Source organism: Salvelinus fontinalis, chromosome 26 (assembly GCF_029448725.1).
Source record: "Salvelinus fontinalis isolate EN_2023a chromosome 26, ASM2944872v1, whole genome shotgun sequence".
Classification (NCBI taxonomy): Eukaryota; Metazoa; Chordata; class Actinopteri; order Salmoniformes; family Salmonidae; genus Salvelinus; species Salvelinus fontinalis.
Genome location: NC_074690.1, coordinates 14292693 through 14320614, shown reverse-complemented (window position 1 = coordinate 14320614; position 27922 = coordinate 14292693). Strand labels below are relative to the sequence as shown.

Sequence of the window (27922 nt, the reverse complement as noted above, 5' to 3'; positions counted from 1 at the left end):
TTAATGCGAGTGTAGCGAAATGCTTGTGCTTCTAGTTCCGACAATGCAGTAATATCCAACGAGTAATCTAACCTAACAACTTCACAACAATTACCTTATACACACAAGTGTAAAGGAATGAATAAGAATATGTACATAAAAAAATATATGATTGAGTGATGGTATAGAACGGCATAGGCAAGATGCAGTGGATGGTATAGAGTACAGTATATACATATGAGATGAGTAATGTAGGGTATGTAAACATTATATGAAGTGGCATTGTTTAAAGTGGCTAGTGATACATTTATTACATACATTTTTCCATTATTAAAGTGGCTGGAGTTGAGTCAGTATGTTGGCAGCAGCCACTCAGTGTTAGTGATGGCTGTTTAACAGTCTGATGGCCTTGAGATAGAAGCTGTTTTTCAGTCTCTCGGTCCCTGCTTTGATGCATCTGTACTGACCTCGCCTTCTGGATGATAGAGGGGTGAACAGGCAGTGGCTCGGGTGGTTGTTGTCCTTGATGATCTTTTTGGCCTTCCTGTGACATCAGGTGGTGTAGGTGTCCTGGAGGGGAGGTAGTTTGCCCCCGGTGATGCGTTGTGCAGACCTCACTACCCTCTGGAGAGCCTTACGGTTATGGGCGGAGCAGTTGCCGTACCAGGCGGTGATACAACCCGACAGGATGCTCTCGATTGTGCATCTGTAAAAGTTTGAGTGTTTTTGGTGACAAGCCATAGTTCTTCAGCCTCCTGAGGTTGAAGAGGCGCTGCTGCGCCTTCTTCACCACACTGTCTGTGTGGTTGGACCATTTCAGTTTGTCCGTGATGTGTACGCCGAGGAACTTAAAACTTTATACCCTCTCCACTACTGTCCCATCGATGTGGATAGGGGGGTGCTCCCTCTGCTGTTTCCTGAAGTCCACGATCATCTCCTTTTGTTTTGTTGACGTTGAGTGTGAGGTTATTTTCCTGACATCACACTCCGAGGGCCCTCAACTTCTCCCTGTAGACAGTCTCGTCATTGGTAATCAAGCCTACCACTGTAGTGTCGTCTGCAAACGTGATGATTTAGTTGGAGGTGTGCATGGCCACGCAGTCGTGGGTGAACAGAGAGTACAGGAGAGGGCTGAGAACGCACCCTTGTGGGGCCCCAGTGTTGAGGATCAGCGGGGTGGAGATGTTGTTACCTACCCTCACCACCTGGGGGCGGCCCGTCAGGAAGTCCAGGACCCAGTTCCCAGAGTCTCGAGCTTGATGACGAGTTTGGAGGGTACTATGGTGTTAAATGCTGAGCTGTAGTCAATGAACAACATTCTCACATAGGTATTCCTCTTGTCCAGATGGGTTAGGGCAGTGTGCAGTGTGATTGCGTCGTCTGTGGACCTATTGGGGCGGTAAGCAAATTGGAGTGGGTCTAGGGTGTCAGGTAGGGTGGAAGTGATATGGTCCTTTACTAGTCTCTCAAAGCACTTCATGATGACGGAAGTGAGTGCTACGGGGCGGTAGTCATTTAGCTGAGTTACCTTAGCTTTCTTGGGAACAGGAACAATGGCGGCCCTCTTGAAGCATGTGGGGACAGCAGACTGGGATAAGGATTGATTCAATATGTCCATAAACACACCAGCCAGCTGGTCTGCGCATGCTCTGAAGATGCGGCTGGGAATGCCGTCTGGGCCTGCAGCCTTGCGAGGGTTAACACGTTTAAATGTTTTGCTCACGTCAGCTGCAGTGAAGGAGAGCCCGCAGGTTTTGGTAGCGGGCCGTGTCAGTGGCACTGTATTGTCCTCAAAGCGAGCAAAGAAGTTGTTTAGTCTGTCTGGGAGCAAGACATCCTGGTCCGCGACGGGGCTGATTTTCCTTTTATAGTCCGTGATTGACTGTAGACCCTGCCACATACCTCTCGTGTCTGAGCCGTTTAATTGCGACTCTACTTTGTCTCTATACTGACGCTTAGCTTGTTTGATTGCCTTGCGGAGGGAATAGCTAAACTGTTTGTATTCGGTCATGTTTCCGGTCACCTTGCCCTGATTAAAAGCAGTGGTTCGTGCTTTCAGTTTTGCGCGAATGCTGCCATCAATCCACAGTTTCTGGTTTGGGAATGTTTTAATAGACGCTGTGGGTACGACATCGCCGATGCACTTGCTAATAAACCCGCTCACCGGATCAGCGTATTCGTCAATGTTGTTGTTTGCCGCAATGCGGAACATATCCCAGTCCACGTGATCGAAGCTTTCTTGAAGCGTGGAATCCGCTTCATTAAATACTTTACTATATACTACAGTTTTCTTATACTACAGGATTTATACTATAGTTAACTGTAAATACTACAGTATATACTACAGTAAAGTAAGCCAAAACACTTTTTTATGTCTGTAAAAACACTACAGTAAATACTACAGTATACTACATTCATTACTCTAGTATTTACTACAGTTTTTGTTTTATTACAGTAATTTATACTATATTTAGCTGTAAATACTGCGGTATACTACAGTCAAATCCGCAAAAATACTACAGTGAATACTATAGTACTTTTTATTATAAAGGGGCTCTAAATCAAAAAATAGAACGTCTGTGACGAACAATTATCTCAGATTGTAACAGCAAGTAAATACTGTAACTAAAGGTAACTGGCTTTTACATGAATTTATATGCTTGATTTCTGTATTGTGCCCTTAAGCTACGTTCCTGACAACCCTGAGAAGCCGTCTTCACTCTCTTCTGGAGAACCGTGAGAGAAACATCCCCTCCCCCAAGTACTGGGTGTTAACGGAGGCATCCAACATCGATGCTCTTCAGGAGGGGGGAACCTTCACGTATGTTAATCAATGATACTGCGCTACTCTGCATATGGAATATCTATAATTTCATTCCTTTTCAAATGGTTATTTGGTCTTGTCATTGTTCAGAAGTATAGTCAGTTCATACTGTATTTGTTCCACAGACAAACTCTATGGAAGAAAATCCAAGCAGTGGTCACACCCCTCTTGGCCCAGTTGGTCTCAGTCATCGACAGGGACTGTAATCTTGACCTTCTGCTGGACAGCAACAGTGGGGAGGAAGTCAGAAACCTGTGGCTGAAGATATTCGGCAGTAACGAGATGCTTGATATTCCTAACGTTGATCTCAAGTGAGTGATTTATGTGTGATGATACACATACTGGATTAAGAAACCGACTGGACTGCCTGGAGTCCTTGTATGATGTGTAAGGTTTTATGTAGCCTGTGTTGTGTCTCAGTGGAACAGGTAGATGTCACTGTTTACAAACTCCCCATTTCCCACAGTTCTGAGTCTAAGACCATCCTGGTGCAGAGCCATGTCACAGCTGAGAGGACCATGTGCTGCGCTATGCCCTTTAGCTGGAGGATCAGAGATATCCTGGATGAACTATTGATTCAGACTCAGCAGACCAGAGGTAAATAATTGAATGCCTTTAATTCAGACTTTTAAAAAAATAAATGAAAGATACATTTAGATAACAATTGTATAGCTTATGCAAATGTAATACATTATTAGTAAAAATGTGTATTTCTTAACTCTCATGTGGGACTACTTACAGTATTTAGTTGTATAAACTCAAACTTTTACAAAAAAAAATCTTGGTAGGACGTGTCGAGGTGTTCTTTGAGAAAATCCCCCTTGGTCAGTATCTGGCTACATTGGGTGAGAAACTGCAGAGGGAATTTTTCCAAAGGTACCTGCAGGACTTCGTTGCCATGACGATGAAAGTGGCTTCGGAGGCGGAGTTAAAGGTATGCCTTTGCAACATCATCATGTTTTCAATACATACAAATAGTAAAACAATTAGGTTCCATTTATAGAAAGGTCCTTTTTATTTACTGTCAAATATGATAATAATATGGCTACCCATCAATTAGGTGATCCTAATGAATATATGTAATACTATTTTCCCAGCATCTGTGTGAAGCCCTGAGCTGCTGTGTGAATGAGCTCCAGAGGCGACGAAAAGCTCCAAGTGAAGAGATTCCCTCCCTGCCCCTGATCCACACTGCCTACAACATGTACCGTACCCGTCTGCACAACCTCACCAGGATGATGTCGTTGCAACCACAGGTGGTTCATCACTTGCAGAGAATCCCACTAGTGAAGGACAGCCCAGAGATGGTAAGAATCACACTAGTGAAGGACAGCCCAGAGATGGTAAGAATCACACTAGTGAAGGACAGCCCAGAGTAAGAATCACACTAGTGAAGGACAGCCCAGAGTAAGAATCACACTAGTGAAGGACAGCCCAGAGTAAGAATCACACTAGTGAAGGACAACCCAGAGATGGTAAGAATCACACTAGTGAAGGACAGCCCAGAGATGGTAAGAATCACACTAGTGAAGGACAGCCCAGAGATGGTAAGAATCACACTAGTGAAGGACAGCCCAGAGATTGTAAGAATCACACTAGTGAAAGACAGCCCAGAGATGGTAAGAATCACACTAGTGAAGGACAGCCCAGAGATGGTAAGAATCCCACTAGTGAAGGACAGCCCAGAGATGGTAAGAATCACACTAGTGAAGGACAGCCCAGAGATGGTAAGAATCCCACTAGTGAAGGACAGCCCAGAGATGGTAAGAATCACACTAGTGAAGAACAACCCAGAGATGGTAAGAATCACACTAGTGAAGGACAGCCCAGAGATGGTAAGAATCACACTAGTGAAGGACAGCCCAGAGATGGTAAGAATCACACTAGTGAAGGACAGCCCAGAGATGGTAAGAATCACACTAGTGAAGGACAGCCCAGAGATTGTAAGAATCACACTAGTGAAAGACAGCCCAGAGATGGTAAGAATCACACTAGTGAAGGACAGCCCAGAGATGGTAAGAATCCCACTAGTGAAGGACAGCCCAGAGATGGTAAGAATCACACTAGTGAAGGACAGCCCAGAGATGGTAAGAATCCCACTAGTGAAGGACAGCCCAGAGATGGTAAGAATCACACTAGTGAAGGACAACCCAGAGATGGTAAGAATCACACTAGTGAAGGACAGCCCAGAGATGGTAAGAATCACACTAGTGAAGGACAGCCCAGAGATGGTAAGAATCACACTAGTGAAGGACAGCCCAGAGATTGTAAGAATCACACTAGTGAAAGACAGCCCAGAGATGGTAAGAATCACACTAGTGAAGGACAGCCCAGAGATGGTAAGAATCCCACTAGTGAAGGACAGCCCAGAGATGGTAAGAATCACACTAGTGAAGGACAGCCCAGAGATGGTAAGAATCCCACTAGTGAAGGACAGCCCAGAGATGGTAAGAATCACACTAGTGAAGGACAGCCCAGAGATGGTAAGAATCACACTAGTGAAGGACAGCCCAGAGATGGTAAGAATCACACTAGTGAAGGACAGCCCAGAGTAAGAATCACACTAGTGAAGGACAGCCCAGAGAAGGTAAGGATCACACTAGTGAAGGACAGCCCAGAGATGCTAAGTGTATATATTTTCCACACACTGCCACATTTAGTTATGAGAAATCAGGTTTGTTATGTGCCAAATGTTTGTATAGAGTATATATGAAAGTATGATAGAAGTTGAACATACAGTATATATGGTAGTTGAACTTTTACCAGGTTATCTACAGTACGGTATATACTGTCATCAAAGGGAGTACTCCCTGACGAAGGCCATGCAGCCGGGTTTTTAAAACCTTGTTTCTATTGAACATGCCATACAAATGAAGGCATTTTAATTAATTATATGAAGAGTGCCTTGGTCCTCCTTTCTTTTTGATAACCAATTTACCCCTTTTACCAAAGAGCACCTTCTATCTACCAAAATGTACTATTGTGTCCCTTAGTAGCGCTTCCCTTCCTCCTCTTTCTACTAGTACAGTATATACTGTACTGCCAACATACTGATAGAAATGTCATAGTAAACATGCCAGTAACTATACCATGTTTCTTTCTCACTCCTCTGCCAGGTTCTGGATGTCTATGCAGCAGTTGCCTGTGTTGAGCTCCTGGAACCCCCTGCATTGGACTCTGATGCCCAGTGCCAGGACTGGCTGAAGCAGGTGAAAAGACTGAAGGGGTCTATGGAGCTGGTCTGCTCCCAGAGAAGCCTGAAGCAGTATGGAGAGAGGAGTCGGGAACTGTTTGACTACATCTGGTGAGGGAAATGTCTCTTTGAAAGACTAAGGGTGTGAAAGACTAAATGTCTATTTGAAAGACTAATGTCTCTTTGAAAGACTACAGAGGGCCATTTGACTTTCTTTATTATAATTTTTTTTAAGAAAGTCAATATGCATTGCGAAAGAGGTGAAGACCTTCACTGTATAAAGTTCTGAATTCAAGGTGCTAGTCCATCCACACATGTTGGAATGAAGTAGTAAAGCAAGCATATCCATGATATTCAAAAAGCAATAACAAAAAATATACAGTATCAGTCAAAAATTTGGACACCTACTCATTGAAGGGTTTTTCTTTTCTTTTTACTATTTTCTACATTGTAGTATAAAACTGTCTTCCTTTCCTGTGGCGGTCCTCATGGGAGCTAGTTTCATCATAGCGCTTGATGGTTTTTGCGACTGCACTTGAAGAAACCTTAATGTCTTAAAGTAATGCTGAACTCTCGCTGCTCTTTGCTTCTTTGAGCTGTTCTTTCCATAATATGGATTTGGTCTTTTACCAAATAAGGCTATCTTCTGTATTCCACCCCTACCTTGTCACAACACAACTGGTTGGCTCAAACACATTAAGAAAGAAAGAAATTACACAAATTAACTTTTAACAAGGCACACATGTTAATTGAAATGCATTCCAGGTGACTACCTCATGAAGCTGGTTGAGAGAATGCCAAGTGTGTTTAAAGCTGTCATCAAGGCAAAGGGTGGCTACTTTGAAGAATCTCAAATATAAAATATATTTTGAATTAACACTTTTTTTGGTTACTACATGATTCCATATGTGTTGTTTCATAGTTTTGATGCCTGTGTTTGTGTTTTGATACAATGTAGAAAATAGTCAAACAAATATATATATATATTTATATCACACTGGCTGTAATTATGACAAGATATATTCATGAGAATCATTAGTGCAAGGCAAGAGGAAGAGACCTGTAAAGTAAGTAATTGGTGTGTCTGAATTAACTTTCTTCCAGATATGGCTAATTCTTCCAGAATAAGTAAAGATTTGTCCTTGTTTTGTGTTTTTAGTAATCATTGGAACCGTATCTGCATCGTCTTTCTGTTTGTGGAACACATGCTGCTAGGCTTTGAGTCTGAGGAGAGGGAGCTCAAGTCTCTGGTCCTTGATCACACTCGTACCTTAGGCAAAGTGAGTTCACATAATATATTTTTGTTATTTAAGTCAACATGCCACCGATTTTACATTTTGTGCTTTGTTTATACTTATATATTTATTTCCATCCCATATTTCAGGTTTAGCACCCATCAGACTTAAACTATGTATATGTGAACCTGAGCTCTTGAACTATGTTAACGTATTGCAATTTTCTCATTACATTGAACTTTGTGCTTAAAGGATAAATTCAGTATTTTACAAGTGAATGTTTAAACGGTTCCTAACCCTGGAACTTCAGCTAACTTTTGACACCACTAGCTGAAAACCAATGGGAGTAATGGGCGACAACTGTGTAATAAAAATAAAACGGAAATCAACTCAATTGGTTAGATGTAATTTTAACTAATATGTGACTGCTAATTATCTCGTGTGGCAGATTCTGGCAAAAAACTCAGACGTAAAATCGGAGGAACCATTTGCGGCCATCATTACAGTACTGAAGACTTGCAAGCAAAAAGCAAGTGATCTGATTTGCAAGTAAGTCTATATGATATAATTTATTTAGTGTAAAAAGCTATTCATATTATATGTCTACATTATTCGCTGTGGCTGATAAGCTGTATACAGAATTTGATGTTTAATGACGCCAGCAATTTTTTTTCTTAGGTTTGGTTTCCAGTGCCGTGTGTGCATGGGGGAACCACAAGACCCGGTGGACCTGCCCTGTCACCACATCTTCTGTCTGACCTGTGTCAGAGGATGTCTCAACACAGGCCAAATGTACTGCCCCATGTGCAAACACGAACTCCCAGATGACTTCCAGGTCAAAGTGTCTGAGGACATAAGGTGGGTGTGTTTTACCCTTTTTTTTTAAAACTGGATAGCCAATGATAAAGGACATGTCTTTCCCTGTAACCGTCTTATCTGTCTAAATCTGTCTATTATGGTTTTGCAGAGCTTGCATCACCCTAAACGCCCAGTTCAGGCAGAGTTGCAATGCGTTTTTCATAGACCTGGTCACTACTGTGTGCTTCAAGGACAACATCCCCCCATCAAAAGGTGTCATCCTGCACCTGTTGTCCTTCCTCATGGTCGAGACAGAACCCATCCCACTCATCAGAGGTACCCTCAACACACACATGCTATAACACACACACACATAAACACACTAGTCAAAAATATAGAGTTTAGATTCCGTTTGTTCCTGTATTCCTTTTTACATTTTAAGCATTTAAACAGACCGGAGGGAAGATTGTGTCTCAGTAAAATGTTTTTTATCTGTGTTCTGATTTGTATTATATTTGTACCAGCACAAAGTCAGATACACACCAAAGATTTCTCACCATTTGATGAGTCTATGGACAAGAATCCTGTGGTGCGATCAGTGATACTCAAGCTTCTGCTCAAGTACACGTGAGTGAACCAGAAAATAAAGTGTTGTTTATACACTATATATATATACAAAAGTATGTGGACACCCCTTCAAATTAGTGGATTCGGCTATTTCAGCCACACCCGTTGCTGACAGGTGTATAAAATCGAGCACACAGCAATGCGATCTCCATAGACAAACATTGGCAGTAGAATGGCCTTACTGACGAGCTCAGTGACTTTCAACGTGGCACCGTCATAGGATACCACCTTTCCAACAAGTGAGTTCGTAAAATGTTTGCCTTGCTGGAGCTGCCCCGGTCAACTGTAAGTGCTATCACTGTGTAGTGGAAATGTCTAGGAGCAACAATGGCTCAGCTGCGAAGTGGTAGGCCACAAAAGCTCACAGAACTGGACCGTTGAGTGCTGAAGCCCGTACCGCGTAAAAATCGTCTGTCCTTGTTTGCGACACTCCACTACCGAGTTCCAAACTGCCTCTGGAAGCAACGTCGACACAAGGACTGTTTGTCGGGAGCTTCATGAAATGGGTTTCCATGGCCGAGCATTCCGCACACAAGCCTAAGATCACCATGCGCAATGCCAAGCGTCGGCTGGAGTGGTGTAAAGCTTGGACTCTGGAGCAGTGGAAACGTGTTCTCTGGAGTGATGAATCACGCTTCATCATCTGGCAGTCTGACCGACGAATCTGGGTTTGGCGGATGCCAAGAGAATGCTACCTGCCCCAATGTTTAGTGCCAACTGTAAAGTTTGGTGGAAGCGGAATAATGGCCTGGGGCAGTTTTTCATGGTTCGGGCTCAGCCCCTTAGTTCCAGTGAAGGGAAATCGTAATGCTACAGCATACAATGACATTATAGACGATTCTGTGCTTCCAACATTGTGGCAACAGTTTGGGGAAGGCCCTTTCCTGTTTCAGCATGACAATGCCCCTGTGCACAAAGCGAGGTCCATACAGAATTGGTTTGTCGAGATCAGTGTAGAAAAACTTGACTGGACTACACAGAGACCTGACCTCAACCCCATCGATCACCTTTGGGATGAATTTGAATGCCGACTGCGAGCCAGGCCTAATTGCCTGACCTCACTAATGCTCTTGTGGCTGAATGGAAGCAAGTCCCCGCAGCAATGTTGCAACATTTTGTGGAAAGCCTTCCCAGAAGAGTGGAGGCTGTTATAGCAGCAAAGGGGGGACAAACTCCATATTAATGCCATGATTTTGGAATGAGATGTTTGACGAGCAGGTGTCCACATACTTTTCGTCATGTAGTGTATCACTGCAATGCTGCTGTAACCAGCAACGCAATTCAGTTTGTTTCAGATGTTATCAAACATTTGACTGAATTTTTTTTTGTTTGTTGTTGTTGTGTTTTTAGCTTTGATGAAGTCAAAGAATATCTGCAGCAGTATTTGACATTGATAGAAGAGAGCAACATTCTAGAGGCTGAGGATAAAAATGAACTTTATGCGCTCTACATCAACTGCCTTGAGGTAGGATCTGACAGGATTTCACCCTAAATCAATGGAGTGCTATCACTATTCTATTTGTAAAAGAGGTCTTCTAACCTCAGCGGAACTTTCTGGATAAATAAAGGTTAAATGAATAGAATAGATGTTTATAACTGTTTTTCTGCAGGACTCCATGTTCGACAGAAAACCACATGAATGTCAGAAGCCTGCAGATCAGCAGGCCTACCTGCAGAAAGAGACTGAGTTCTTGAGTCACTTCCTGGACTCTGTCACTGCGTCGGCTGAGACTGTCACAATAGAGTACCTGCAACAGATCGCGAGGGTCCGTCTATGCCTGGACACGGCTGCACACTTGCTCCATAGCACACAGTCTGGTAAAAAACACTCAGTCGATATGACGTCACCAATTCTGATCCTTGTTGCTTTCAAAAATTGTGCTTGTTGGTGTAAATTAATTATATGTTGTTGTTTTTTTTTATAAGGAATGTTTTATAAGGAACACTTGCAATCACTTTGACTGACTGATCCAAGATCTGTCCTCGATTCCTCACATTGTGTGCAGGGGAATGTGAAGATCCTCAGGATGTGGTCGAGGAGTTCCTGTGCGCTGTTAGGAGACTGTGTAAGGAGAGTAAGAACGACTGGTACCGGGTCTATCTGATTCGCAACATCAGCAGCCAGCAGGGTGTAGAGTATGTCCAGAGGATGCTGAAGGATACAGAGAAGTACGGGTGGCTTTTTCCTGAAGAGGTGCAGCAACAGGTACATCACAGGGTTTCATGAAACGTTTCATACAACCCCATTTTTTTTTTAAACTGTTGAAAATACCCATTGGTCCTGTTTTCTGTCCTCTTAGTGTTTACAAACATGTTTCTAAAGAGGACCTGAGCGGGTTAGATACGACGATGTGTATTTTCCTAGCTAGTACTGTGAAGGACGATGTTATAGATATCAGGGTCTTCCATCGTCTTGTATGCAGAATGAAGATGTTGGCCAGATGGACCAGTATCTCATCTATGGAGAGGATTACCAGGATATCCGCGAGGCTGTTGCCAAAGCAGTACTAGAGGACAGTGTGCAGGAGATTGAGGATACCTGCCAGGTATTACTTTAACTCCACTAAACTCAATACCACTGTATGTAATGTGTGTGTATTAGTTTTATTAAAACTATTTCTAACCTAAGAGTTTATGGATGTTTGGTGAATTTGTCCTCAGCTTTGTGTGTTGTTTTGTTGTAGAGATGTACTGCACCTGCAAGGAGGCGGACCTTGTATATCCTGCTGGCTCTTTTCAGAGAAGTCACCAGTCTGTACCGAGCAGCCAACACAGGCCTCCACCCCACCCTTAAGGTAGGAACACGGGTCTCTAACCCGCCCCTAAGGTAGGACAGCACAGGACTCTACCCCGCCCCTAAGGTAGGACAACACAGACCTCTACCCCGCCCCTAAGGTAGGACCACGGGCCTCTACCCCGCCCCTAAGGTAGGACCACGGGCCTCTACCCCGCCCCTAAGGTAGGAACACGGGCCTCTACCCCGCCCCTAAGGTAGGAACACGGGCCTCTACCCCGCCCCTAAGGTAGGAACACGGGCCTCTACCCCGCCCCTAAGGTAGGAACACGGGCCTCTACCCCGCCCCTAAGGTAGGAACACGGGCCTCTACCCCGCCCCTAAGGTAGGAACACGGGCCTCTACCCCGCCCCTAAGGTAGGACAGCACAGGCCTCTACCCCGCCCCTAAGGCAGGACAGCACAGGCCTCTACCCCGCCCCTAAGGCAGGACAGCACAGGCCTCTACCCCGCCCCTAAGGTAGGACAGCACAGGCCTCTACCCCGCCCCTAAGGTAGGACTACACAGACCTCGACCCCGCCCCTAAGGTAGGAATACGGGCCTCTGCCCCGCCCCTAAGGTAGGACCACGGGCCTCTACCCCGACCCTAAGGTAGGAACACGGGTCTCTACCCCGCCCCTAACGTAGGACAACACAGGCCTCTACCCCGCCCCTAAGGTAGGACCACGGGCCTCTACCCCGCCCCTAAGGTAGGACCACGGGCCTCTACCCCGCCCCTAAGGTAGGAACACGGGTCTCTACCCCGCCCCTAACGTAGGAACACGGGTCTCTACCCCGCCCCTAACGTAGGACAACACAGGCCTCTACCTCACCCCTAACGTAGGACAACACAGGCCTGTACCCCACCCCTAACGTAGGACAACACAGGCCTCTACCCCGCCCCTAAGATAGGAACACAGGCCTCTACCCCGCCCCTAAGATAGGAACACAGGCCTCTACCCCGCCCCTAAGGTAGGAACACAGGCCTCTACCCCGCCGCTAAGATAGAAACACAGGCCTCGACCCCGCCCCTAAGGTAGGAACACAGGCCTCTACCCCGCCCCTAAGGTAGGAACACAGGCCTCTACCCCGCCCCTAAGGTAGGAACACAGGCCTCGACCCCGCCCCTAAGGTAGGAACACAGGCCTCTACCCCGCCCCTAAGGTAGGAACACAGGCCTCTACCCCGCCCCTAAGGTAGGAACACAGGCCTCGACCCCGCCCCTAAGGTAGGAACACAGGCCTCTACCCCGCCCCTAAGATAGGAACACAGGCCTCTACCCCGCCCCTAAGCTATACACATTAGACCACCTCCTTCAACTCCACATCAGAGGGAAAACTGTTAGCCCAAAACTAACAATAGAGTTGGCAAACTATTCTGATTTTGATGTTATAATAGTTATACTTTGAATTATATAGACTTTTGTAGACTTCAGAAAATCCCAATTACACTTATCCAAAATGACTGTCCTTTGTTTTACTCCTCCAGCAATGCAAAGCACTTGAGGACTTCATCGAGGGATCAAGGTACCTAAATCGCAGGGAAGTGAGGGACTTTGCCAAAGAATTGGTTCACAACAGGATGGGAGGACTGAGTGTCCTGGCAGACCGGTCCAGTGTGGAGCACACCCTTATAGAGCTGGCTGTCCACATGTCTGCTGTGCTGCTCACTGGGACAGAAGGGCTGCTCACACCACTACAGCAGCTTGGCCTGTCTCCCAACAATATGCTGGTATGATTCTCATCAGCACCTGTCAATATCTTACATTGACTTTCTCCTTATTATTTCTCCTTACATTGACTTTCTCCTTATCCTTATTGACTGTGAGAGTTGTCTTTATCTGCTTATGTCTACCCCAACAGAGTGCCTTTCTACCCACAATGCCTGAGGACATGCTGGCTGTCGCTCAAAGGCTTATAACACAGAATGAGGTGGATTATGGACTCTCCTGGTACTGTAAGTACAGACATGTTGAATCCTAACCTGAGATTCGCTTGTACTGTAACTTGAATTATGAGTAAATCATCGGAGGTACACCTCTGTGAAATTTTATTTGTTAACATCGTGCTACCGGAAGCATATAGACAGTAACTGTGTTATGGATATCTACTGTTGGAAATGGATTGTTATTTTCAGATTCAGCTAATAAAATTTTGGGTCAAAAACAATGACATTTCTGTATAAGCTCAGTTTTGACTCAAATCTCAACAGCTTGTCCGAATGGTCACCCCTGTGTTGTGGATAAGGTAAGCAAACTTCTTCATGTAAAATTGCGTTAGTTTAATATTTTATGTTCATTAGCTAAGCAAACAGCCAACTGATTTACCCACTCTATTGCAGTGTGGTCAACCCACACATAAGGCAAAATGTCTAGAGTGTGGGGCGGAGATTGGAGGGGAGAACCATGTTCCCTTGACTGGTTTCCAGAAGATGGAGATACAGCAGTAAGTCAGCTCTCTAAGGGCCCAACATTGATATTACTGACAAAGCATCAGAGTAGGAGTGCTGATCTAAGATCAGTTTGGCCTTTAAAGTTAAACTAAAGTATATGGACAGGAGGGACCTGATCCTAGATCAGCACTCCCACACTCTTAGAAAAAGGGTTCTTCATCTAGCCCCATAGGATAACTCTTTGAAGAACCCTTTTTGGTTCCAGGTAGAACCCTTTGGGTTTCATGTAAAACTCTTTCCACAGAGGGTTCTACATGGAACCCCAAAGGGTCCAACCTGGAACCAAAAAGGGTTCTACCTGGAACAACAAAAAAAGGTTATTCAAAGGGTTCTCCTATGAAGACAAGAACCCTTTTGGAATCCTTTTTTTCTAAGAGTGTTTTCTGATACGTTTGATACATGGCTCCAGATCTCATGTCATGACTAATAACTGAACGTGTCCTCTTAGGGGAGATCTCACAAGGACTGGCCACATCCTGGGAGACCCTCAGAGGAGGGACAACCCAGACACCATGGACACCAAAAACATGTCCCTCACCCCCTTCATCCTGGTCAGACTGCTCACCCACCTGGCCATGCTGAGAGGGGCCTCAGAGCAGCCACAGGTAGGCCATCTTGGTCTGCCAAAGGCTGCCAACTATTTCTAGCTTAATGGGTCCAGTGTGTGAAAGAACAGTGCCTTAACTAAGTAGGGAGTCCACCCACGCTGCCCAGAGTGATTGCTTTGGTGATGAAATTCCACTTCCTTGTATTATAAAATACATTTTACCAATAGAAATATGATAATTCATGTTATTAATTGTTCAGTGGGTTCTTTCTTGAACTTATCATCAACATTAAAGTCGGATTTCACAACATTATAAATCTGATTTATCGAGCTCTGCAGGTATCTAGTAACAACTTTTGATGATTTTATATTTTTGGGGTATTCGCCTTCAAAGTCGTTTCTGCAGGTCGCTAAAAGCAACATTTGCATGACGAGCTGAATTAAATGTAAAAGGCTTTGAAAATAAAAAGCTTGGTATACGCTCAGTGCTCAGTTGACATTTCAGAGATAAGCTAGTTTTTGTAAGAAATATTTGAAAAAGAACATGAAATAATTTGTCTCAAAATCGATATCTATCTTACCTCTCAATTTTTTTATGTCCTGTGGGTTCGAGAAGAAAGAACGAGTTCAACAAGAAAGTTTGCCTGTCAGGTAGCCTTAATTCTTGCACAGAATCCAGACTAGCTGACACAATACAATGTTCAACATTTCTGACCACTTTTTTTCTCTCTGGCCCCCATTTGATTTAGTCGCCCTAATTCTGTCCTTCCAACAAGGGTAAAAACTCTGTTAACTTCTTAACAGATTGTGATCGAGACATGAGGTTTGAACCACTGGTTTTCTTAGAGGATTATCTATACCAGAGCATGAAAGGGAGGACCATCTTCAGTGAATTCCATAAAAATAGTGAAACAGTAAAAAAGTTATGCTTTAGATAAAACCATACTAAAATTTTTACGTCTCCAAATAATTTATTAAAACACACTGTTTTGCAATGAAGGTCTACAGTAGTCTCAACAGCACTCTGTACGGTTGCACCATGGTGTAGCCAGAGGTCAGGTACGGTTCTCACCCCCTTCCATAGATTTACACGGTAATTATGGCAACTTCTGGAGGACATCCTCCAACCTATCAGAGCTCTTGCAGCATGCACTGTCCACCCAATCAAAGGATCAGAAAATGAATCTAGTACTGAAAGCATAAGCTACAGCTAGCTAGCACTGCAGTGCATAACATGTGGTGAGTAGTTGACTCAGAGCGATAAAGACAATAGTTGAACAGTTTTGAACAAATTCATTTCTTCAATGAAGGAGAGAGAGAGATTTCGTTGTATTTTTTTCCTCCAATTACTTAGCTAGCTAGTTTAGCCTACTCAAACATCCGGCTCAAACCTTTCCAAGTCAAGGTAAGCTTTTGGTTTTATATATGTATTGCCACCAGGGCCCGCCGGTGTAAATGCTAAACTGCTTGCTGACTGTACACTGTACAGCAAGATTGTAGCGTGTTTAATAACGCGTTAGTTCTAGTAGCTATGTTGACTATGACGTTAGCTAATATGGTGACAACGATGTAGGCTGTGTTTAGCAGTTAGGATATGAAGGTTTGGCTTGTAAAGGTCCCAGACAGCTGATGTGTTGTGCACTGAAGTCCACAAGCGAAGGGAAAAGGTGAGGGGAGGAGAGTGCAGTGCGTCGATGCGAGAAGGAATTATGCTGTTTGTATGTGGCTGCTATGAAAGTGAACTGTGTTTGCGTGTGATCAGGGGTGTATTCATTCAACCGATTCTGTTGAAAAACATTTCTTAAACGGAAGCATAAAGAACGAAATGGGGATAAACATACCTAAATTTGTCCAAAATAAACTCTCGTTTGCAAATGTTGGACTAATGATTACACTCTAGATCAGCTAGATGCAGGCAAGAGTGCAAGGTGGTATTGAATGTGTCACTGACTGTCACCTTCATTACTCAAATTGTTTCTTTCAAGCTACGTTGTAAAATTTCATTCATAGGCTAGGTTGTAGCAACCTCATGACGGGTATAGGGAAAATCGAGTATCATGTAGTAACCTAAACCTACCGATGTTACATTGAGCTGGGTGAATGGAATATGAATGACATTCATCCAATATGCTGTAATAGAAATAAGGCCATGGTCATAAAAAAAAATATTGTCCTCCTCATCTTGAACAGCACCGATCCACACAATTAACATATTATTTTACCCGTTGGTCAAAATATGCGTTTTTGATTGGACAACCTACCTTAAGTAAATTTAAATTGTGTACCATTGTTTACTCAGTTATATAGCTCACAATAAGACCTGTGTAGATGTAGCATCAGTCAGCTTGTTAGTTTTATTTGACTAATTTCAAATGTTCTATTGTAATGAAATCCAAAGAAGTTTATAGAAGGCAGTATTTCACAATAAAATTCTCCACGAAAGTCAGTATGAAGGTTTGCGCTCAGGCTAGAATGAAAGGTGGCTGGTACGTAGGAGAAAAAATATCTAGAGAGTTCAAAAGGTAGTCGCACTTTAAAACCACGAAAAGGAAAGACCCAACGTGGCCGAGATGTAAGATAATATACTTAATTAGTATTAAAGGACATTTATGGCACTTTTCAACCTCATTCATTATCTCCAGCACCAAACCAATGTATGATAATATACTTCATTAGTATTAAAGGACATTTATGCCACGTTTAAACTTCCTTCGTTATCTCCAGCACCTAACCAACGTCTACAATATGTGAAAATAGCACAATTTCTATGATCTGTGGTTCAAAAGATAAGGAGGTCCTAAAAGAATACTTCTCTGTGACATCACAGGGTAGGATTAAAAGTTTTTTTTAAAACAGTGATTTTCAAAACTTGCAACAAGTTTCTATCCCGAGGCAGGGTGTTTTCTTGCTCTCCACGTCACCGCGAATCTCATAGTGTTTGAAAAATAAAAATATTTTCTAAAACAGTGATTAACTTTTGATGATGTCATCAGGTAGAACTTTTTAACTAAAGGCTGAAGCCGTATGCTCCTTTTTTTTTGGTTTGTTTTTACAGCACCTTGCACTTTCACCCTCTTGTATTCTTTCCTGCAATAATCTCCCCGTTTTCTTTCCAGTTCATCCAGCAGATCATTCAGCCTCCAGTCCAGGACGCCTGCGAATTTCTGATTTGTCACCTGCTGAAAGACATGGATCAGCTGACCAAAGCCCTGGGGAAGGGAACTGATGACACGGTCACCACCGTCCACCTGATAGTCAGATCCATTCTGGAACCACCACCGACCAATCACTGTAAGGACGTTCATTTCAAAGGGAACTGTTTTGAGTTTGGCAGGTACTCACACTCAAGCCATAAAAGGGAGAAAAAAAACAAGACGGCCGGGATGTAAAATATACTTAATTTAATTCCATGCTGGAAAGAAAACATAAAGTGCTGTTGTAAAGTAACAAAATAGCTTTATTTTTATATTTTAGTATATATTTTGTTCCTTTTTATGGCTTAAGTGCGAGTACCTGCTGAATTCTGCTGTTTACAATTATGAAAGCTAAAAAAAAAGACTATAGCACACTAGTAGCCCCATCATTGACTCGTCGTGTCTTTGTTTCTAGTGCCGGCTGGCAATGATCCCCAACTCTCAACTAAAGAGGCCAGAAATACCTGGGAGACAACCGTTGCTACTGACATCATCACTCCTCAGTTGAAGGTGAATCTTTTTGGATAATATTTTCAGTTGGCTAGTACTGTACAGCGTGATTTAAAGATATTCTATTCCAGCTTTGACAAGGACAATGACAACCATTTGTGTGTGTCATCACAGAACCTTGACCAGCAGCTGAGGGAGGTGAACGCCACCATCAGAGACGACTCCCGTGTCTCCTCTAACTTCGTCATGAGGGTGACATTTGGGGACGAGTGTCCGTTGTCCTCCCTGCCTCAGGGCTCCCAGGTCCACTGTTCAGGGGTTTGGAGCTGCAGAGAGAGGGTGTCCCTACTCAGCCTCACCCACATCGTAGAGCAGAATGACGGAAAGGACAAGCTGCCATTACTCTGGAGGTTCCTACAGAAGGTAAACAGTCATGAAGTGTCTTTGGGTTTTTCGTAAACGCTCTGTAAGTATGTATTATTATTATTATGAAATATGTGCTCTTTCTTGCTATTGTATGTGGTAAAATGTCAACAGCATATTTGAATGGTTTCTTAGTGATTCTGGGACATTTTTAAATCACATGATCGGCTGCTTTATTCATTTGGTGATTTAACAGGAGGCGGAGTTTCGGCTGGTCAAGTTCCTTCCTGATATCCTGGTCCTACAGAAGAGTCTGGTGAACAAGTTCCAGAACTCATCAGACCTGATGGATGTCTCCATCAGAGAGTTCATCCAAAGACAGTCAGGTAACTGCATCGTAACAATCCATCCGTGGTACTATGCAACACAGTTACCAGCCGAGTTATTGACGATTTGCCCAATTTCATATAGGTTTCCTTAAAAACAGAATTTTGTGATAAAAAATAAATAAAATTGTTCTCAATAAATGTTTATCTTCTAACAGGACCAATGAGAGTGTGGTACGAGAAGCGAGTCCAGATATTTCTGAACACATGGAACCTGCTCAGAGTATCTGTAGCCATCAGTGAGTTACCCTGTCCTCTATAAAACATGGCAGGTTGCCCTTACGACCAGAATGAATAGTCAAAAACAAGAATCTACTGTTTAGTGTGTGGTTTTGACAGCTCCTGTCTGTGAATAATGAACGTTGTCATTGTGTGTGTGTGTGTGTGTGTGTGCAGATGAGATAAAGATCCCAGAGGACTTCTGGAAGGAGGATTTGGACCTGGACAGTGACCTCCATTACCTCCTACCGCGGCGCCAGGGTCCAGGCTTGTGTTCCACGGCTCTGCTAAGCCACCTGGTGGCCCTTCACAATGAGCTGCTGCACTCTGTGGACCGCCACACTGGGGAAGACACCAGGTACACTAATGAAGAATGAGAGATAGTTCCACCGAACGCTTACTTAAAGAGACATTTTTAAATGGCCATCTACTGTTATAATCTCCACCGGGCACAGCCAGAAGAGGACTGGCCACCCCTCAGAGCCTGGTTCCTCTCTAGGTTTCTTCCTAGGTTCCCGCATTTCTAGGGAGTTTTTCCCTAGCCAACGTGCTTCTACATCTGCATTGCTTGATGTTTTGGGTTTTAGGCTGGGTTTCTGTACAAGTACTACATCTGCTGATGTAAAAAGGGCTTTATAAATACATTTTATTTCAATTAGATTGTTTACTCAAAACGATATGTAAGGATTTTGTTCATTTGTTCAAATTACCATTTGCATCATCACCACAGTTTTCGCTCTGCACTGAAAAGTGCTTAATATTGAAAAATTGGGGATTGTATTAACAGTGGACTAATGATCAAAATATGGGAAGCAATTAATAAAGCAATGAACAGTATAAATTAAATAGGTTAAAGCCTGTTGACTGAATAGGTGGTTACTTTCTGCATCAACAGCTACAAGGTGAGCCTGTCAGAGCTGACAGAGCTGCATGTGATCCGCTATGAGCTGGAGAAGGACCTGCTGCCCCTGGTGCTGTCTAACTGTCAGTACAGCCTTGAGCGTGGCAAGGAGACCCTGTCTGAGTACGACCTGCCCAAGATCCAGCAGCAGGTTCTTACCCGCTTCCTGCAGGGCAAGCCTCTCATCACACTGACTGTAAGTCCAGGGCTTGGTTCCATTTCAGTCCCTAGTCACTTTCTATAGTTCCTACCCTTTCAGTGCTTACATTTTACATTTTAGTCATTTAGCAGACGCTCTTATCCAGAGCGACTTACAGTAGAGTGCATACATTTTATTACATTTTTTACATACTGAGACAAGGATATCCCTACCGGCCAAACCCTCCCTAACCCGGACAACGCTATGCCAATTGTGCATCGCCCCACGGACCTCCCGGTTGCGGCCGGCTGCGACAGAGCCTGGGCGCGAACCCAGAGACTCTGGTGGCGCAGCTAGCACTGCGATGCAGTGCCCTAGACCACTGTGCCACCCGGGAGGCCAGTGTTCACAGATCTGAGTGGAATATTGGTCTATTAGTGGAAGGTAATATGGCACTCACTGACTGAACCAATGTGTTGACTTTCAGGGAATCCCCACTCTGGTCACCAGACACGAGAGAGATTATGACATCATTTTCAAAATGGTGAAAGGAAATGTGTCTCAGGCAAGTCGTTATTCATCATCAAACTTGTTTCTGTTTATACTCTTAATATGGCATGTAATTATTCACTTCACTTTACAAAAAATATTAAAATGTTGTAATGTTGTTTCTTCTAGGAGCATCTGCCATCGCTGACCCTCACAGCCCTGTCCAGGGATCTGCAGTCGTACAGTGAGGTGTGTGAAGCCCTGAAGGCTGTGGAGCTGGCTCTGGGCTTCCTGTCCATGACTGGGGGAGATTCCCAGATGCCCCTGGTCTGCTACCTGGAGAACATGCTGAAGATGGGCGAGCAGATGGACTCTAACATCCTAAAGGTGACACAGCCCCGCCACACCATTTATGATATTACATGAAACGCATGACTTGGTTTGGTCAATATCAACTTAAACTGAGACTCGGCAACAGGATGATGTCACAAACAGCACTGCAGACATTGAGATGAACGTGATGCGATACTTCTCTCTCACACAGTCACACAGAGAGTATCTGTGCATGTGCACGGCTGTGCGATTCACTCTGCTACAACGTGAACCAAAACAGCGGAGAGGTTTAGCCTTCGCACTTCAACGCTCTTAGTTGTTTAGAAATCAACCAGATATTGCTGTTTTTTTTTATTTTGTGCATCGCTAATTCTACCTTAAATGCAAGTGGTGAATTGTTTTCAATGTTCGTAACGTGTGTTCTATGCGGTCCCGTTTCTGTAGGCTCTGGGCAGGTGCAGTCTGAAGCACTGTGTGGCTCTGTGGCAGCTCCTGTCTTCCCTCAAATCAGAGAACATGCTGAAGAGTCTGAAGAGGGTAAGACACGTTCAGACCAACCAACGAGATACAGAACATGACACAATCATCCACAAAACAACGTGACTGTGTCAATTGTGTGAGCTCTTTCTGAGAGAGGGTTCAATGTTTTAAATTCAAACGTATTACATTGTAAAATGTTAAGTTAGTATTTGCACAGCTGAGAGAGTTTCCTCCCTCTCTCCTCTTCAAGGACCCTTTCTCTGGGGTGTCTGCAGAGTACCAGCAGCCTCTGGAGGAGGAACAGAAGAGACTGCTCCAAGGATTCATCTCCAAGGGTCACGTTGACACCTGGCTGCTGGAGATGCACGAGTTCCTCCTGCTGAATCTGGGGAAACCACATGTCTCAGACACCTACAAACCAAACTGGAGGTGAGGTCAAATGGCAACCATGGAGGAACTCTGGGTCAAATCATAGGTTCCAAACCATGCAACGATATTCACTCATTCTAACTTTTTTAAAGGGATAGTTCACTTTTCTAGTTTGGCTTGTTTTGTGGCTAACATTTTTTCGAGTATGTAGCAATCATAGAAATAAGAATGAACAGAACGGGCTTGGAAGCTTTAACCCTGGCAATTGATTGGTAAACTCATGGGTACACTTGCAATGGCTGCCTGGTATTGTGATGCAATAATTTTGGAATGTTCTATCAAATGATGCTAACTGATGTGACCCATGCAATGGAATGTATTTTTTGTAATTTAAGCAATAAGGCACAAGTGGCCGTGCTGTATCATGAATACAGTCACGGGTAAATGGCGGCGTTCGACCCGGCGCGATAAATCAAATCAAATGTATTTATAAAGCCCTTCTTACATTAGCTGATATCTCAAAGTGCTGTACAGAAACCCAGCCTAAAACCCCAAACAGCAAGCAATGCAGGTGTAGAAGCACGGTGGCTAGGAAAAACTCCCTAGAAAGGCCAGAACCTAGGAAGAAACCTAGAGAGGAACCAGGCAATGAGGGGTGGCCAGTCCTCTTCTGGCTGTGCCGGGTGGGGATTATAACAGAACATGGCCAAGATGTTCAAATGTTCATAGATGACCAGCTGGGTCAAATAATAATAATCACAGTGGTTGTAGAGGGTGCAACAGATCAGCACCTCAGGAGTAAATGTCAGTTGACTTTTCATAGCCGATCATTCAGAATATCTCTACCGCTCCTGCTGTCTCCAGAGAGTTGAAAACAGCAGGTCTGGGACAGGTAGCACGTCCGGTGAACAGGTCAGGGTTCCATAGCCGCAGGCAGAACAGTTGAAACTGGAGCAGCAGCACGGGCAGGTGGACTGGGGACAGGAAGGAGTCATCAGGCCAGGTAGTCCTGAGGCATGGTCCTAGGGCTCAGGTCCTCCGAGAGAGAGAAAGAAGGAAAGAAAGAAAGATAATTAGAGAGAGTATACTTAAATTCACACAAGACACCGGATAAGACAGGAGAAATACTCCAGATATAACAGACTGACCCTAGCCCCCCGACACAAACTACTGCAGCATAAATACTGAGGGCTGAGACAGGAGGGATCGGGAGACACTGTAGCCCCATCCGACGATACCCCCGGACAGGGCCAAACAGGCAGGATATAACCCCACCCACTTTGACAAAGCACAGCCCCCACACCACTAGAGGGATACCTTCAACCACCAACTTACCATCCTGTTACAAGACCGAGTATAGCCCGCAAAGATCTCAGCCACGGCACGATAGCTCTTATAAAACTGTGACCATCATATTCAAATAACAATGAATTACATATTTTCATACATTTTATTTTGATAAGTCAAGTCATACAAATTTCATTCTTTCACCAGAAGATAAAGTCCGGACAAAAATCTGGTTGTTAGTTATTTTAGCCATGTTGCTAGAGACGCGACCCAGTCGTTAATTATTTTTGCGTAGTTGCTATACAAAAGGACTGGTCGTCCGTTCTAAACAAAATGGTTGCTATGCAGGCTGGACAACGTTCTTGTCGCTAGCTAGCTATGTATGGTACTACAGAGATCGAAACATTGTTTCCGAGGTTGGACAGGCAGACAGTGAGGCTTATATTAATCCCTAAGGGAGTCTATTGACGCACCGGTGCATCAATCTAAGTAACATAATAAAAAAAATCCCCGTCAAAATTCCTTAGTTTAAGCTTGAGATACCTGATTTGCATGGGCTGTGTCTCAATCCACTGTATCCACCTATGTCGGCCTTCGGCTTCTGTAGTGGAAGGTGATCGAGATACAGCTGTGTTTGTCAGACCATGAGACATCCCGAAAACCGGTTTTCTCACGAAAATGTCTGTACGCTCTGAATGGTTATGACCACTCATTAAAAAGGGGAGATTCTCACGAACACGATGTTGTTCTCCATTTAGCTCTACGACCCCCATAAGTGTCACAGGACTCGTCTCAAGGTAACCCATACAAACAAATGGAAGTAGTTTTGTGCCGATAAAAATAAGGAGTTAAATATGTGTCCAAAAATGTTTTCGAATTCCTGAGCTTTCTTATATATCCTGGATATAGGACAGACACTTCAAAACCTTATTCCTTTTTGGACTGTCTTTTTTTACATTTATGAATGTGTTATTCAATGCATTTCTATGGACTATAGTAGTAAAGGCCAATATTTGATTTTTTAAAATGTATTTAGATTTTTTTTTTATACCTAAATGGGTCCTAAAACTAAAAATCAAACTGCTAAATGATCCATGGTATGACCGCCCCAACTGCTTAGACTTCTAGAGGTTAACTCCCGTTGTACCAAGCTAAATGCTAGGCAGGAAGTTGATAAATACAGGAGATGATTGGGACAGCAACATGAACAAGATATATTTATGGAGGCGCAGGGATCATTTTCAGATGGAACTGTTAGCAGGCATAGGTGTGTCTGTGACGGCCAATCCCAGCACGGCTTGAAGCTGCTCGTCCACTCAGCATCCAGGATCCAAATGACCAGTTATTGTCAGTTGAGTTGACTCAATCACAGAACAGATTGAAGGGTACACTTACTGCGTTTTACTTCCTGGCATGGGTACACTCAAAATGGCTGCCAGTCCACCCATTATGGCATCATTGACTTAAAAGGAGACGCCCTTTCTGTTCATTCTTATTTCAAATTTCTATGGTAGCAATGCTAGTAGAAACGGCTTGCATCTGTTAGCACAAAGACACCAGCTAAATAACTTTTTTTTATTTTGAAGGAAGCTACAGCACCCTGGGAAAGTTGAAAATAAGTTAAAACTTTCAAAAATGAACTTTCACTCATTTTCTAAAAAAGGGGAAAAGTATAATTATTTTGTGCATGTATGCATTAGTCTAATTAATGGGCCTAAGCCCTAAACAATATAGTGCTTTTCAACCGTTCGCTGCCCGCACCCGCCCGCCCCCGACTAGCATCACTACTCTGGACGGTTCTGATAGAATAAGTGGACAACTACAAATACCTAGGTGTCTGGCTAGACGGTAAACTCTGCTTCCAGACTCATATCAAACATCTCCAATCCAAAATCAAATCTAAAATCGGCTTTCTATTTTGCAACAAAGCCTCCTTCACTCTGCCGTCAAACTTACCCTAGTAAAACGGACTATCCTACCGATCCTCGACTTTGGCGATGTCATCTACAAAATACCTTCCAATCGGGCCTCCCGGGTGGCGCAGTGGTCTAGGGCACTGCATCGCAGTGCTAGCTGCGCCACCAGAGTCTCTGGGTTCGCGCCCAGGCTCTGTCGCAGCCGGCCGCGACCGGTGGGTCCGTGGGGCGACGCACAATTGGCCTAGCGTCGTCCGGGTTAGGGAGGGTTTGGCCGGTAGGGATATCCTTGTCTCATCGCGCTCCAGCGACTCCTGTGGCGGGCCGGGCGCAGTGCGCGCTAACGGAGGGGGCCAGATACACAGTGTTTCCTCCGACACATTGGTGCGGCTGGCTTCCGGGTTGGAGACGCGCTTGTGTTAAGAAGCAGTGCGGCTTGGTTGGGTTGTGCTTGGGTTGTGCTTCGGAGGACGCATGGCTTTCGACCTTCGTCTCTCCAGAGCCCGTACGGGAGTTGTAGCGATGAGACAAGATAGTAATTACTAGCGATTGGATACCACGAGAAAAGGGGATAAAATTAAATTAAAAAAAAAAAAAAAAGGAAAAAAAAAGTGACTGTGCATATAAGATAAACAGAGAGTAGCAGCAACGTAAAAAAAAGGGGTTGGGAGGCTCACAATACAAATAGTTCGGGTAACCATTTGGTTACCTGTTCAGGGGTCTTATGGCTTGGGGGTAAAAACTGTTCCAATACTCTACTTAGCAAATTGGATGTAGTCTCTCACAGTGCCATCCGTTTTGTTATCAAAGCCCCTTATACCACCCACCACTGCAACCTGTATGCTCTAGTCGGCTGGCCCTCGCTACATATTGGTCGCCAGACCCACTGGTTCCAGGTCATCTATAAGTCTATGCTAGGTAAAGCTCCGACTTATCTCAGTTCACTGGTCACGATAACAACACCCACCCGTAGCACGCGCTCCAGCAGGTATATCTCACTGGTCATCCCCAAAGCCAACACCCCCTTTGGCCGCCTTTCCTTCCAGTTCTCTGCTGCCAGTGACTGGAACGAATTGCAAAAATCACTGAAGCTGGAGACTTACATTTCCCTCACTAACTTTAAACATCAGCTAACCGATCGCTGCAGCTGTACATAGTCCATCTGTAAAAAGCCCATCCAATCTACCTACCTCATCCCCATATTGTTTTTATTTACTTTGCTGCTCTTTTGCACAACAGTATCACTACTTACACACCTTCATCTGCTCATCTATCACTCCAGTGTTAATCTGCTAAATTGTAATTACTTCGCTACTATGACCTATTTATTGCCTTACCTCCTCATGCCATTTGCACACACTGTATATAGACTTTCTTTGTTTCTATTGTGTTATTGACTGTACTCTTGTTTATTCCATGTGTAACACTGTGTTGTTGTGTCTGTCGCACTGCTTTGCTCTTATCTTGGCCAGGTCGCAGTTGTAAATGAGAACTTGTTCTCAACTAGCCTACCTGGTTAAATAAAGGTGAAATTAAATAAATAGTCTGAGGTCTGAAATCACAAGATTTTTCTTCTCTCTCTCATTCTACCTTGTTAGTGTCAAAGAGACGTTGGCTGGATACATGGACCGCAAAGAAGTAGAAGTCCTGCCTGACGTGGTGGCCTCCTTCCCAGACGAGATACGCCTCTCACAGATTGTAGAGACCTGGAAATTTACTGTGACTTCCCAACAGGAATGGATGATGTGATCAACTGTCCATTTGAATGTAAATGGATACTATAAACAATCAGGGAAATGTAGAGTAGATAACAGGAGTAGCCCCTCATAAACACCATTTGTTATTAGCCTTTAAGTGATAGCACAGTACAGTATGTGCCCCACTGACACTCCAGATGTAGACAGAGCATATTAAAATGGTAAATATGAAGAATCATGCCTTCCTCCATGCAAAAAAACTGCTTTGAATGTGATTTTCCCTGACTGTTAGAAGTAATAGTTTTTAGTGAATCTTTTTTTTATGTTCATTTTTGGGGGAAATATAGTTTACGGTGAGATTCTATTCCAACTTTTCTATAATTTTTTTTGATGCAGTGTAAAATTGTTTATTTTTATATTATGTTCTCGTTTTTACCTCGTTTTTAAAAAAATAGGTTGGCAACCTTCAGACTTGTTATTTGGCGTTTCTTCCAAGATAATATATCCTGACACCATTGACTTTAGATCAGAGGGCGCTATGGGTCCATTTTGTCTAATTTGCAGCCTTGTTAGTGAAATGCATGACATTAGAATTGTATCTGGTTGAGAATTCAATATAGCCCTTATCTCCAAAAAATATAACTTTTTTGTTCTGATTGAATATGAGTAGATTCTTTGCTTTGTCTTAAATCATTTGTCCAATCATGACGTCCTGAATTAAAGGGGCTGGAGCCATCATCGCACTTTGAGATGCCATTATATCATGGCTGTCCTTCACTGTTTTCCGCCACAAATTATGTGCCGTATCCTGCTAATATCAGAGAGAAAGCAATTCTAAGACTTGGTTAAAATGTAAAATCAAGTTCAAAAGAAATAAATAATTTGCACTCATTTTTTATAGGGTTTTCACTTTGTTTTTAAAAGGGTAAGTTTCACTTTTGGGCCTAATGAATTTATTTCAATTAACTGATTTCCTTATATGAACTGTAACTCTGTAAAATCTTTGAAATTGTTGCGTTTTAAATATACTGAAAGCAATCTTGATTGTGTTTTGGATGAAATGGTGTCCATGATATGCTTTTATGATCTAAACCGGACACATTAAGGGTAAATATTCAATTGTTTATCCATTTTTAAATGATCATAATTTTAAAAACAAAGTGATATAATCATTTGCACTCAACATTTCTAGAGGGTTTCCATTTAATTTGAACTTGACAAAATGGCACGGTCGTTCCATGGCCTGCACACTCAGACATGTCACCCATTGAG

The 27922-nt window shown here is 43.6% G+C and overlaps 1 protein-coding gene across 1 annotated transcript in view; it reads left to right on the top strand.

The window, feature by feature from the left end:
- LOC129823686 (E3 ubiquitin-protein ligase rnf213-alpha-like) overlaps positions 1 to 27542 on the top strand; it is a 66697-nt gene extending 39155 nt beyond the window's left edge. Inside the window, exons 35-67 of the mRNA XM_055882592.1 lie at positions 2665 to 2800; positions 2929 to 3114; positions 3270 to 3400; positions 3592 to 3737; positions 3901 to 4110; positions 5920 to 6107; positions 7156 to 7276; positions 7680 to 7780; positions 7910 to 8089; positions 8199 to 8365; positions 8554 to 8656; positions 10007 to 10121; positions 10267 to 10474; positions 10663 to 10862; positions 11080 to 11202; positions 11341 to 11451; positions 12918 to 13160; positions 13292 to 13385; positions 13641 to 13675; positions 13770 to 13873; positions 14329 to 14485; positions 17544 to 17718; positions 18037 to 18131; positions 18246 to 18494; positions 18691 to 18820; positions 18979 to 19059; positions 19217 to 19397; positions 19935 to 20136; positions 20567 to 20644; positions 20758 to 20955; positions 21346 to 21438; positions 21632 to 21810; positions 26552 to 27542. Coding sequence (XP_055738567.1) covers positions 2665 to 2800; positions 2929 to 3114; positions 3270 to 3400; positions 3592 to 3737; positions 3901 to 4110; positions 5920 to 6107; positions 7156 to 7276; positions 7680 to 7780; positions 7910 to 8089; positions 8199 to 8365; positions 8554 to 8656; positions 10007 to 10121; positions 10267 to 10474; positions 10663 to 10862; positions 11080 to 11202; positions 11341 to 11451; positions 12918 to 13160; positions 13292 to 13385; positions 13641 to 13675; positions 13770 to 13873; positions 14329 to 14485; positions 17544 to 17718; positions 18037 to 18131; positions 18246 to 18494; positions 18691 to 18820; positions 18979 to 19059; positions 19217 to 19397; positions 19935 to 20136; positions 20567 to 20644; positions 20758 to 20955; positions 21346 to 21438; positions 21632 to 21810; positions 26552 to 26702 — 4871 coding nt within the window. The 3' untranslated portion in view covers positions 26703 to 27542. The remainder of the gene's footprint in view (positions 1 to 2664; positions 2801 to 2928; positions 3115 to 3269; positions 3401 to 3591; positions 3738 to 3900; positions 4111 to 5919; positions 6108 to 7155; positions 7277 to 7679; positions 7781 to 7909; positions 8090 to 8198; positions 8366 to 8553; positions 8657 to 10006; positions 10122 to 10266; positions 10475 to 10662; positions 10863 to 11079; positions 11203 to 11340; positions 11452 to 12917; positions 13161 to 13291; positions 13386 to 13640; positions 13676 to 13769; positions 13874 to 14328; positions 14486 to 17543; positions 17719 to 18036; positions 18132 to 18245; positions 18495 to 18690; positions 18821 to 18978; positions 19060 to 19216; positions 19398 to 19934; positions 20137 to 20566; positions 20645 to 20757; positions 20956 to 21345; positions 21439 to 21631; positions 21811 to 26551) is intronic.
- Positions 27543 to 27922: the final 380 nt, after the last annotated feature.